The 11,457-nt window shown below is 46.3% G+C and overlaps 1 protein-coding gene and 1 long non-coding RNA gene across 5 annotated transcripts in view; one reads left to right on the forward strand and one right to left on the reverse strand.

Moving 5' to 3' along the window:
• The window catches only part of IL2RB (interleukin 2 receptor subunit beta), a 27,281-nt gene extending 16,261 nt beyond the window's left edge, over positions 1–11,020 (forward strand). For 2 of the 3 annotated variants that reach the window (XM_039382281.1, XM_027715288.2), the window contains 8 exons: positions 145–271; positions 1,775–1,910; positions 3,095–3,203; positions 4,179–4,327; positions 4,749–4,935; positions 6,703–6,799; positions 8,572–8,656; positions 10,034–11,020. In XM_039382281.1, the coding sequence (XP_039238215.1) occupies positions 145–271; positions 1,775–1,910; positions 3,095–3,203; positions 4,179–4,327; positions 4,749–4,935; positions 6,703–6,799; positions 8,572–8,656; positions 10,034–10,855 (1,712 nt within the window). In that variant the 3' untranslated portion in view covers positions 10,856–11,020. The remainder of the gene's footprint in view (positions 1–144; positions 272–1,774; positions 1,911–3,094; positions 3,204–4,178; positions 4,328–4,748; positions 4,936–6,702; positions 6,800–8,571; positions 8,657–10,033) is intronic. The other variant, XM_027715289.2, reaches the window with a different exon arrangement.
• On the reverse strand, positions 2,995–5,641 carry LOC113984883. 2 transcript variants are annotated; one of them, XR_005563860.1, is made up of 4 exons: positions 5,441–5,641; positions 4,483–4,576; positions 3,676–3,732; positions 2,995–3,167 (listed from the first exon to the last, which is right to left on the reverse strand). It is a non-coding gene; the product is annotated as an uncharacterized LOC113984883 (long non-coding RNA). The 2 variants fall into 2 exon arrangements; XR_003539653.2 differs by lacking the exon at positions 3,676–3,732.
• Positions 11,021–11,457: the final 437 nt, after the last annotated feature.

The following is an 11,457-nucleotide window of genomic DNA, read 5'->3' on the forward strand; positions in this document are numbered from 1 at the left end:
TGGCTCTGCCTTTCTTTTTTGTTGGAGTTATCCAGCAGAGGAGTCTGTAGTTTGGGATGGGGCAGAATTGTTCAGGGTGATGGCTAACTAACTAATGCCAAGCTAACTGAGCCACATTGCTGTCCATCACTTCTCTGCTGGCAGGTGCCTCCAGCCTAACTTGTTGGTATGACTCACGGGCGGCTCTCTTCTGCGACTGGGACCCAGGCAGGGACCTGGTTGAAGCATCGTGTCAGCTGGAGATTTTATCAAATCAAGGTTTTTGTGACAGGTAGGTGATTGGAGAGGTTGAGGAAAGCCAGTGCCACTTAACAAAAATGTAGGCTACCCCGTCCCAAGTCAGGTGTAGTGGAGTCACAGAGCTGAGGTGCTTTGTCTTGTACTCTGTCTCTAACCCATGTGGGCTAAGATGCTGGCAGCCACTGCTTAATGTTTGCCATCTGACAGTCACAAACTGTCTTGCACGACCCATCTTCCAGCTCCATGGTTCTATCCATGTTTCATTTAAAAAAAAAATCCCTCTTTCTTGTCTTGTTAGCCACCCTCTGGACTGAAAGACATTTTCAATGGAAAAGGAGGATGTATAGACATGAGGGTGGAGAAGGGTGGATTTGAAGTTATGCAGAGGCCATTTGCCCATTGCCAGAAATAACTGCAATGTTTCACCCTGAGTAAGAACAAATGAAGAAAAATACTATCCCCCTTCCCTTCCCTGGCCCTTTTATCTCTCTCAGTTCATGATGTTTTCCTCTCCCATATGCCTCCCAGCAGAGGGGAGGTGTGTGGCCAGTGCCGTAGTGGAGGCTGGCTGAGTCTGTGTCATTTCCTAATAAGACATCTCTAGTCAAGAGGTTTACCAACCAACCCCAGGACTTCCCTGGGTGCCTGTCATCAGGAGAGGCTCAGTGTGATTCTGGCAGTGGGTGGGTTACTTGTGACTGTCATAGAGACACCTCCAATGGGGTTAGATGGGCAAGTATATCCTGTGGCCTGGTGCATGGACCTAGAAAGCTAAAACATTTATGTTGTTCCATGGGTGTGAATCACAGAGGCTGGGGCTGGAACTTGGGCTGGATTTGTCACTATGCCATCCTTGACCGGGGCCCTAGGACAACACCTCTCCCCACTCTCAGCAAGTTTCAGGTCTGATCTGACCTTACAGCTGGATCAGGGACCTCAGTCAGATACCCCTTCAGCTGCAGCCCTACAGATGCTCTCCCATCCTGTTCCCACCCCCACCCCCCCCCCGTGCCATAGCTCAGCTTAGGCTGTCCAGCTGCTTGTCAGAGCAGAAGAGAGGTCATGGTGTGGTGCTGCCATGTGTGATGTACAGTCCTCACTGACTGGGATGTGACTTGGTTCAGAAGGTACATGTTACTCAGTATCTGAGATCCTACAGGAGTTTCAGTGGTTTGAAGGAGACCTGTAAATCCTAGAGGGGCTGGAAAAGGTACCTGTCTTCCAGGGCTGCAGGGTGCGGTTGTGGGCAGCTCTGCATGCCCTCTGATATCAACAGGATGCAGAGAGGGTAGGAAGAGAGTTTTGTAAAGTCTTTGAAACTGGAAATCTACTGTTATCTTTGGCCTGAAATAACTGGGATGCACTGACTCTCCATGTGCCAGCACATAAAATTTGTTTGAGTGGTGCAGTGGGGAGAGCAAGTAGGATTAAATCTTTGCTGCAACCTGTTGAGCAAATACATGAGGATGCAAAATGCTTTGAGAGCCCTTTAGTGTTACATAATGTTTGACTAAATACAAAACAACCTCCCTAGCTCATTGTTGTTCTCTACCTTGAGTCTCATGTCATCTCCCTTACCCGGAAAAAACAAGAAGGACTGTGAATTACTCAAGGCAGAACACAAGAGAGGACTGAGGAGATGCATCAAGACCTTCAGCCAAGACAATAATGTGAGTAATTCATCTGGGATGGCCTAGCTAATGACAAGGTGGAAAAGATTTTTATGTGTATTTTGGGTGTATGAGGATTGTGACATTCAGGAGCAGTATAAAAAGCCCACACCTAATCCCTGGAGTTGGGCTTGGTGCTGTGTGTTGTTGACATGCATTGCTCCTGTGGGTTCCACCGCAAGAGGGATTGGCTTCATTGTTAGCTGGGCCGTGCTGTCCTGACTATGCAGAAAAGGTGCAGGACAGACAGATCATATGCAGTATCCCATGTCTCAATTTGCTGGGTTTGGCCCTAACCCATTCCTCTGAGGAGGGAGGACATCACCACCAGCTCTGAAGTCCTCTCTTGATCTCATTTTCCTTGAAGAAGTCAATATCATTTTCCAGATTATTAACTACTGTGAAGTCTGGTTAGATGTGTCAACTGCAAGATGCAACAGCAACACATCACTAGAGCTAATGGTGATGCCAACCTCCTAAGTCTTATTTTTTATTTGGATCAATCTTATTTTAGACTCATTATGTACTTCCTTCAGTCATACCCAGTTACTGCAGTCCCTGTGATTTCAGAAAATGCCCACCCAAATATGAGCTAATTCTCCTTATTGTTAAAGCCACAACCAGTTCTAACGATAGATAAGCTTTCTTACATTTGCATATCATGCGCAAAGACAAATTGCAGGGTTGGTAAATAGTTCCAAAATCTTTTCTTTCTAATCAAGCTAATTTCCCTATTGCTTATTCAATAGTGTATGATGCACGTGGTCCTTCAGTATCATTGCATTTCAAGTGTAACATTTAATGCTAAAGTGGTTTCAATCTTACCAGCGAACATAAAATGATTTAGTAAAAATAATTTTTCTCAATAAATGTCACTCATAGAAAGTAACTTTTTTTACTGCTTAGTCAGCACATATAGGAATCTTAGCAAACTAGCATATCACATTAGTTTGTGCCCTTCTTGCAGTTACACAAAAAAAATCCAACCACATATAGTATAAATCTTGCATAAAGTATAAATCTTTGGTTCCTCGTTCACCACTGAGATTTATGCCTTTCAGCCACAAATATCTTCCGTATTTATTGTCTAATATTCCTAAATATCTTATACACAGGCAATGCTTTGAAATTTGAATGCATATTCATGAGGCTTCATTGTCACTAGTGGTTAATTTTCCTTGCAGACTCAATGCTTCACCAGGTCAGACCGTCTTGCCATGTCTGTCCATTGCCAGATTGGAGAGAATAAGTCTATACCTGCGAGAATAGAAAATTTCAGTCCCCTTGCAAATAGTGAGTACTCATCTGTCTTCCAGTCTCTGAAACTTCCCCATGAAAGGATGGTTAATTTTTCTTCCCCATCCACCCCTATGCAATACCCATACCTGATTTTAGGTTTCTGTCTTTTGCTTGTCCCCTGCTATGAGTACAGGTGGAACACATTGACTTCTGCCACTTGCACCTTTATCATGCAGATTCATGCCAATCCCATCCTGTCCTGTCCTGTGTCTGGGACACTGTTAAATGAGAGTGCTTTGCCCTAGAAGTTCTGCTTCAAACAGGCAATGGCAGCTCAGCTCCCCTTCCAAAAAATGTTTTGCAAGGAGTCTTGCAGCACTTCCTTTGCCCTCCTACTAGGTGTGTGCTTCCACCCTCCTTTAAGCCAGCTTTGGCACGTACCAGTCTTTGCTGAAAGGATTCCCCTTACTAATCCAAAAGCAAAACATCTGCTTGGGACATTTTTGTGCTGGATATGTGAGTTTACCTGTCTCAAGAAGATGTCCAATAGAGCTGCTGCGAGACGAGGCATAAGAAGGCACGGCTGGAGTCAAGGATCAGGAAGAATCAGCCTAGACAGTCCATGTAACTCCATCCCTGTGGCTGTAGCTCTCTGAAAGAGCATCTGGGAAGCAACTGTCTCCCCAGCCATGTTCTGTTCCTATCCATATAGTTGCCATGCAGATCACCCATATAAGACAGGATGCTTGGCCCCATGGATTGATTGCACTGACTGCAGGGGCCACTCTCACAGGCTCACAGGAGGAGCTGCCTTTAACATAGCCCAGAGGCAATAGGCCTTTTGCAATTAGTGACAGTGGGGGAAAAGGAGGAACAGAGAGGGGGAATTCATGAACTCTCTCATGTGGCTGTAGCTTGCTAGAGTCTGTGAGCACAGCCAAGACACCAGCCTTGCTGCCATGGGGCTTGGCGTGCAGTCCTGCTATGGACAGAGTGGAGATATCAGCCCTGCTCCTTCTCTCTTTCCAGTAAAGCTGAGGCCTCCAGGAAATCTTCATCTGGTTAACATAACTGAAAACACCTCCAACTTAACATGGAGCCTGAATATTTCCTCTCACTATTTGAATGGGGAGCGGGAATACCAAGTGCGGTACCGAAACATGAGTCAGTCCTGGGAGGTGAGTACAGAGTGGGATACTGGGACCTGTTACCATACTAATCCTGGTCTTCTTTATATCACCCAAGACTTGCTCCTGGGCCTCTCTTCAGGATGAAACCAGTTTTAGTGAAGCTGGAGAGTGGATGACAACCCCCACCCTTTTATCTCTGTCACCTGCTGTCAGTGTTTGGTGATGACAAGGAGGCAGATGGGGATCCCATTTTACTCAGTGCTGTCGCAAAGAAATTCAGACAGTTCCAGGACAGACCTGAAAGGGATGAAAAAAAACAAAGTGAAGAAAAATTTTCCTCCAGGGTGAAAAAGCAGTGCACAAGGTGTAGCAATTTGAGACAGGTCTTCTCTGAGGGCTTTGGAAAAGATGACTACATGAGGCTGTAAACCAGGGTGTTGATGATGTTCTAAATTTGCCCTACTCCCAGGAGGCCATGAACTTGCCCATTGAACATGACCAGATGTGGGCAAATTTTGAGAGACTCTCACCCAACTCGAAATATGAGGCAGCTGTCCGTGCAAGGCCAAGTGCCAGAAGCACCTACAAAGGCGTGTGGAGTGACTGGAGCAAGCCGATACTGTGGAGGACACATGCTGACCATAAGGATCAGTCAGGTAGTCTAACTTGGAGGGGAAAATGGGGACTCAGGGAAAAGAAGGTAGAAGGGCCAAAGCAGGCTGGGAAGCTGAAGGAAAATGGGTAGGGAGTACTGTGTTGGCCAAAGAGCAATAGAAAGGTTGGAAACAACCTGTCCCTCATAATCAGTTAGGTCAGACCAGTTCAGCAGTGTTTAAAGGCAAAGACCCCCTGACTCCAACAAAGCCCCTCTGACGTCCAGAAGCCAGACAAAATTCACAAGATGTAAATCAGGGACTGCTTCTCCAGAGCAGTAGGGCCATATGTCTGACCTGCAGAAGCAGTGGCCAGGACTGGCATTTTCCCAGATGCTAACATTACCTAGGAATATACATCCAGCTTCCTAAAATGGCTCGGTTCACTGGAGGTACTAATCAGTAAAATGCAGTGAAATACAGTGAAACAGAGCTCTCAGCTCCTGAACTGAATGACACCTGAGCCTAAGAAGCAGAGTCTCATGGAGAATGGAAGAGACAGACTTACATGCATGTTAAGTCCCTCTCAAAAAGGTCTGCTGAGACTTGCATCAGTCACTGTATGAACCTCCAGCCTTGAAAAATAGTGCCCTTTGATGAGTCACTGGCTGTGGTCTCTGTCATTTTTTTTCCGAATTGAGCAGATAGATGTTATTCCTTCTCATGTCGCCCCCACTCTGCCCCTGCTTAAGCCCTCCCTGTTGTGCCTGGTGCTGATATAAACAGAGGAGCTATGTTTAGAAAGGGCACTGTGTTGCTGTGGCAATCAAATTTTGACAGTGTGTGATGTCAGTGAATAGGATACAGCCGCAACCAGTTGTCATAGCAACCAAGACCCAAAGATAACCAGGATACCCGAGGCAGAGGAGTCAAAGTGATCTGAGTAGCATCTCAAGGACAAGGAAAGAAAGAATGTACTAAAAACGTCTCCTCCTTCTTTTATTTTTCTCTATTCCCTAAAAACTACTCCAGAGATGCTCTGCATGCCCAGACCAAGGTACATGAGGGATGGAAATGAGGGGCAGGTGGGAGAAACAGGCACCAGAATAGCAAGCCCAAACAAAGGTGGACTGGGGAGATATGTTTGAAAGTGACAGATTAAGAAAAGTTTGAGATGATGCCAAACAAATTTGAGGAGTGCTGGCAGCCCTGGTACTGTGGGAACTCGGTCTCTTTCTCCTAACGCTACAATCCAAGTACTAAAATATGGTGTAAAGCTGTAACCTTCCTAGTCTCCTAAAGCTTTGCTACAGCTCTCTAAAGAAAGAAGCCAACCCCTTGATCCCTAACCATCCTTGTCCTTCTGCCTTCTCAGAGACCTGTGAACCCTATGACTCTGTCTCCCCCCCGACTCATAATGCTGTTTCAAGTCTCCAATCCCACTTTAGCTGTTTTGAGGAGAACCTGCTTTCCTTTGCAAGGAAATAGACAGGTTGATGGACACTTCAAACAGCAGTGATACCTTATGTATGGCAAACCCTAGTAGTGGCGCTGTTATGAACAGGGGGTTCAAGCTCTTCAGCTTGAAGTTATCTGTTAAGCAATGCTTAGATTCTGAAACCCATATCAGCTCAAAGGCATCCTACACAACATGTCAGAACTCAAGTATCTGACCTGTATATTATAATTCTATATACTGTAATCGTATATAAAATTATAACAAAGGCTCACTTTGATCACCTTGAACAACCATGAAAAGGCTGCAGGTTCTACCTTCAGAATCCTGGTTAAATTTTCACAGCGATTTCTTTGTTCTTTCTCATCTTGCAGAAACATCCTGGCCAGCCCTGCAAGCTCTTATAGTGAGCACTTTCCTCTTCATCATCATTGGGACTGCCTTCCTTACTAACTCACGGAGCCTGAAATGGTAAATGAGAATCAAGTTTTCATCTCCATTCCTCTCCTGTATCTTGTATGTATTCTCAAAATCTGGATTATTTTTCACTTGGTAAGAAGTCAAGGTAGAGATGACTTTGAAGTATGGTTTTGAGGCTAACATTTGCCTGGGGAGACATATCACCACCCAAGATGATGTGGTTTCACCACCATCATTGTATTGTGCCACACTGCTGTGACCTGGTGCCACGTCCTGGCTAAATTTGAAACAGCTACCTCAGCACATTTGCTGCCCAGGGCTTAGAGTGGTGTTTCCTGGCAGAGATGCATCAAAATTGCCTCTTCAAAAGCGGGTCACTGGGTTGAGCACTCTCTCAGTAGTGAGGACCAAGCAAGCCTAGGTACCACTACCTTCGCATTTAAATGGTCCAGCAAGAGCTCAGGCAGGACATGGTGACATTTGGTCTGCAGGCAAAACTCCTGAGTGAGGAGTACAATTCTTCTTCTCCCTGGTCTGTGCAGTCCTCACACGCTGATAAACCTCTATATGATGCTTTAAAGATCTCTTTGCCAGCATTTTTACCCAGGCATTGCTTTTATTCAGGATGGAAAGTGTCTCACGAGGTTAACCCATGCAATAATAGGAACAGTGACCTGTCAGCATGATGCGGTTAGAAATAGCTACAGGTTTTCCCATCTTGGATCAGGGGTGAAGAAGCAGGGTGCTGATGTTCGTGACAGGGGGCAGGGAGAAATATTTCCAGGGATGAAGCAGCAGGGGCTGGATGGTTTCTCTGTAAGGAAAGAGAGAACCATGTTGAAGGAAGATGGATACTGAGAAAGTCACTGGTCACTGTTTTACCCTGATCATAACACAAAGTTGAGAAAGTGCTAGTTGTACAGCACAGAGAGAGTTAAAAAGGCCTCCTTAGCCTAGGGGAATTGAATGGAGAATAATGCTGAGGTAAGATGCAAGAAAAGATTAGACATGCATGAATAAAAATAGCATCTGCAATGATGTAAGGTAGTTTATATGCAAGAACTAGCAACTTCTAATGCTTCAGAGAGTACACTGATTGCCTCCAGAGGTCAGGAGGGTCTTTCCTAAGAGCAAAGCTTCAGGAAAGAGGTAACAGGATCAGCCTACCTCTCTGAGGAATATAAGATCAGATTAGATCACTTCATGCTGCCCCAGGATGACAACATGCTGATTCCAGTAAAGCAGAGGCCTCTGTACTGATGCAAGGCATACTCACTCAGATGGCTTGCACAGCCAGTGTGCTCCAGCTATACCATTGCAGCATCTTGCTAAGAGGGCAGAGAGCTGTGGCAGAGCTTTGCCGGTGATGGTCCTGCTCAGGCCAGGTGGTCCTCCAAGTCATTGTGGTGGCAGCAAAGCAAAGAAGGGGTAGCTCACAACAGCTGGAGCTTGGAAACAAGGGAACCCTGCTCAGCTTGTCATCAGGACAGGGGCTTAAGGGGGCAGGTGGAGAGGTTAAAGCGACCAGCCAAGGCATGGGAGAAACCAGTGAAGCGGTGGTTGCCCTTCCCTAAAGATGCTGAGAGCAATGTATTTTCCAATGCCAGCTTTAACTGTCTCATCTCTATACCTCTCATTCCTCAGCTACTGCATGTCAGACCACTCGAAAGCAAGGACAGCATTCAGGCTTGTTCCTATTTTACCTCTCCTCCATACTGGACTATTACCTGTGAGCTGCAATGCTCTCTCCTACCCCTCCACAGTGACAGAGAGATCAGGGTCAGGCCCTGCTTCATTTGTTCTTCTCCTTCTCTTTTGTCAAGGTTTAAAAAGATCCTGAAGATTCACATCCCAGATCCTGAGAAGTTCTTTCCCCCACTTGTTTCACTTCACGGAGGTGACATTCAGGTATTGGACTGGGGATGGAACCATGTGGTTCCAGGAGGGAGAAATGAGGGGAAGGAGTGTCCAGCTGCACATGCCCAGGACAGATAGCCTGTCAGACCTACACGTGCACACACGACATCTGTGCCTGTAGCACCAGCTGCTGGGTTCTCTGCTTGACTTCTATTTTCTGACCTTCTAAACCTGACACTCAGCTGAGGCATCTCTAATTACAGAACTGAGAAATGCCAAACCACGCAAATCTCGGCACCCTGCTTCCGTAATGGGCAGTCTGAGAGAAAACAAGGGACCTGCAGGAGGGAGATTGGCCTCTCAAGATCCCCTTCCACCCCATTTTGGTGTCTCCCTGCTTGCCTTAGGCTACCCAGCTCTTCCCCAGATTTCCTGCTGCGATCCCCTCCTCCTAGCTGTGAGCCTTTCCTCTGTTCCTAATGTGAATTGCCATCCCACTGGGTGGCACTTAGCTAATTTCTGCGTTCTTTTCTCTTTCCCTTTTTCCTCCGCTCCGCTTTTTCCTTTCCCCTAGTCTCACTGTGAGTATGGGCAGCTGCAAGGAGACAATTACCATTCTGTGCAGTATTAAAGGGAGTGTCAGATGCAAGACGTGGGAGGTGATCCCAAGGGGCATTTTGCTTTAAGAAAGATGGAAACAAACTGCAGAGGGTCCAGAGACAGCAAAGCTCTGAAAAAGCCTAAGTGCAAAAAGCTTTAGAAAGCTTAAACTACAGGGGAAGAGTGCAGAGCAGGGGAACAGCGGTGTGCAGCAGGCACTGAGGACACTTTATCAGTGCAGAAAGAACTTGAAAAATTGCCTTTATGAGCCATAAAGGCAATGAAGCTGGATGTCATCAAAACCAGTTTATTTTTAAGGATAATGATGCACTGCAGGATGTTGACCAGATGAATGTGGAAATTAGACACAAGGGGCTTGGAAGAGCACTTTAGATGAGAAATCTGCATATGGCCATGTAGATGTATTAGGAATAGATTGCATGAGGTGCACCTCAGAACTGTTTTTCATGTTTCCAACTTCACTTCATCTTACGGTCTTCTAAGGCTTTTTTCCTTCTTTGTTTTTTCCTTCCTTTCAGTTTAATTCTCCGTCTTCCATTCCCTGCTCCAGAAATTTCAAAACATAGGCTTATAAGATCCACTCTTGATTTCAAAGGGACAGAAAGACATAGTCTCTCTGAAAATCCTACAGATGAGACATCATGAACGTTAAATTTCCTCCTGGTAACTGGTGCTTGGACAGAGAACAGATCACTTAATTGTTGTGGTCACTCAGGAAAAGAAACGTTTTGTTCCTCACTGAGTACTATACTTTGGGTGTCACAGTCTCTCTCTCACTCTCTCTCTCCCGTGTTTCTTTCCCATTAGAAATGGCTCTCCTCCCCATTCTCCACATCTTCCTACTGTGTGAACAGCACAATCCCAGAGATCTCTGTGCTCGAAGTAATGCAGAAGAGTGACCAGGAATCCCGGTTTCTACTTTCCAAGGGATCCCTGACTCCTGATCCTCCCTCAGAAACCAGTGTGCACTCTGTATCCAGCTGCTTCACCAACCAAGGTTACTTCTTTTTCCACCTTCCCAACTCCTTTGAGATCGAGCCCTGTCAGGTCTACTTCACCTACGAGCCTTTCACTCAGGAGGGCAGTGGCAGCAAGGATGGCAAGTCCCACCATGCTCTCCCCTCTCCAGACCTCTGCACACTGGCAGAGGACATGACCATGTTGCCCCGCAACTTCTTTCATTGTATCAAGGCAACCCAGGGCTTCCAAAACAGCTCCATCATGAGAGAGACAGAAGGTGAAGCCCAGCAGGCCATGGCTATTTCTGGGTCAAGTGAAGGCACCTCACCAACACCAGCTCTGAAACAGGATGAGAAAGTGATGGACAAAGCAGTTTCACAACCTGATGAGGCCCTGTGCCAGCAGCTGAACACTGACTTTCCCAATCCACTGGACCTGCATGACAGCAATACTATCAATGCAACAGAGCGGAGTGGGAAGGCAGACCCTCCAGCTGACCCTTGTACACCAGCAGCAAATGCTACCTCTTCTCTCTCCCAGCTTCCACCTCTAAGGCAAAGACAGGATGAGGATCCATGCAAAACAGCCTTCTCCAGCCAGGTCCCAAACACTGATTCCTACCTTTCTCTGAAGGACCTCCAAAGCCAGTATAGCCATTGCTCGATCTAGAATTGGTCTGGAGGAAACCCACAAATGGTAAAAGCCACCTCTTCAGGGAAGGCTAGATTGACAGTTTTTCTATTCAGGACATGAATGTGGCTTCAGTAGCAAACCTATTGGGACTGCTCATCAATGAGGCTGGAGAACATAGGCCAACAAAGACTCATCTTCATAGGTGGACCTAGTTTTCTGTTATTATTGGCTCTGATGGTATGGAAAATGCTTCTCACAATGCTCAAGGAACATCCCGAACCACACCACCTTGCTTTTCCCTTCCCAGCTCCCAGTAGGAGGCTGTGCCAGCATTTCCATGCTCTGCAACTTGGTGTAAAATAGAACTCAGCTTTGAGGCTGAGCAGGCATATGGTCTATTTGCCTTATTCTGGCCTGAAAACCTCTAATGGGAGGGAGAAATGCCTGAAGAGGTGGAAATGAGGTTTTGTACAGGGGACAATATCACTGCCAGTCAGTGCTGGGGCTGATGATGAAATGGATGAAGACATCTCCTCCTGACTGACCAAGGGTGTGATTTTTTCCTACGGTGTCCCCACTTCAGGTTTTAATCAGAGATGACATTCTAAATTAATCAGTCCAGCTTTAGACTAGAGTCC

This window comes from Pipra filicauda, unplaced genomic scaffold, assembly GCF_003945595.2.
Source record: "Pipra filicauda isolate LSUMZ 115617 unplaced genomic scaffold, ASM394559v2 scaffold262_size1072369_pilon, whole genome shotgun sequence".
Lineage (NCBI taxonomy): Eukaryota > Metazoa > Chordata > Aves > Passeriformes > Pipridae > Pipra > Pipra filicauda.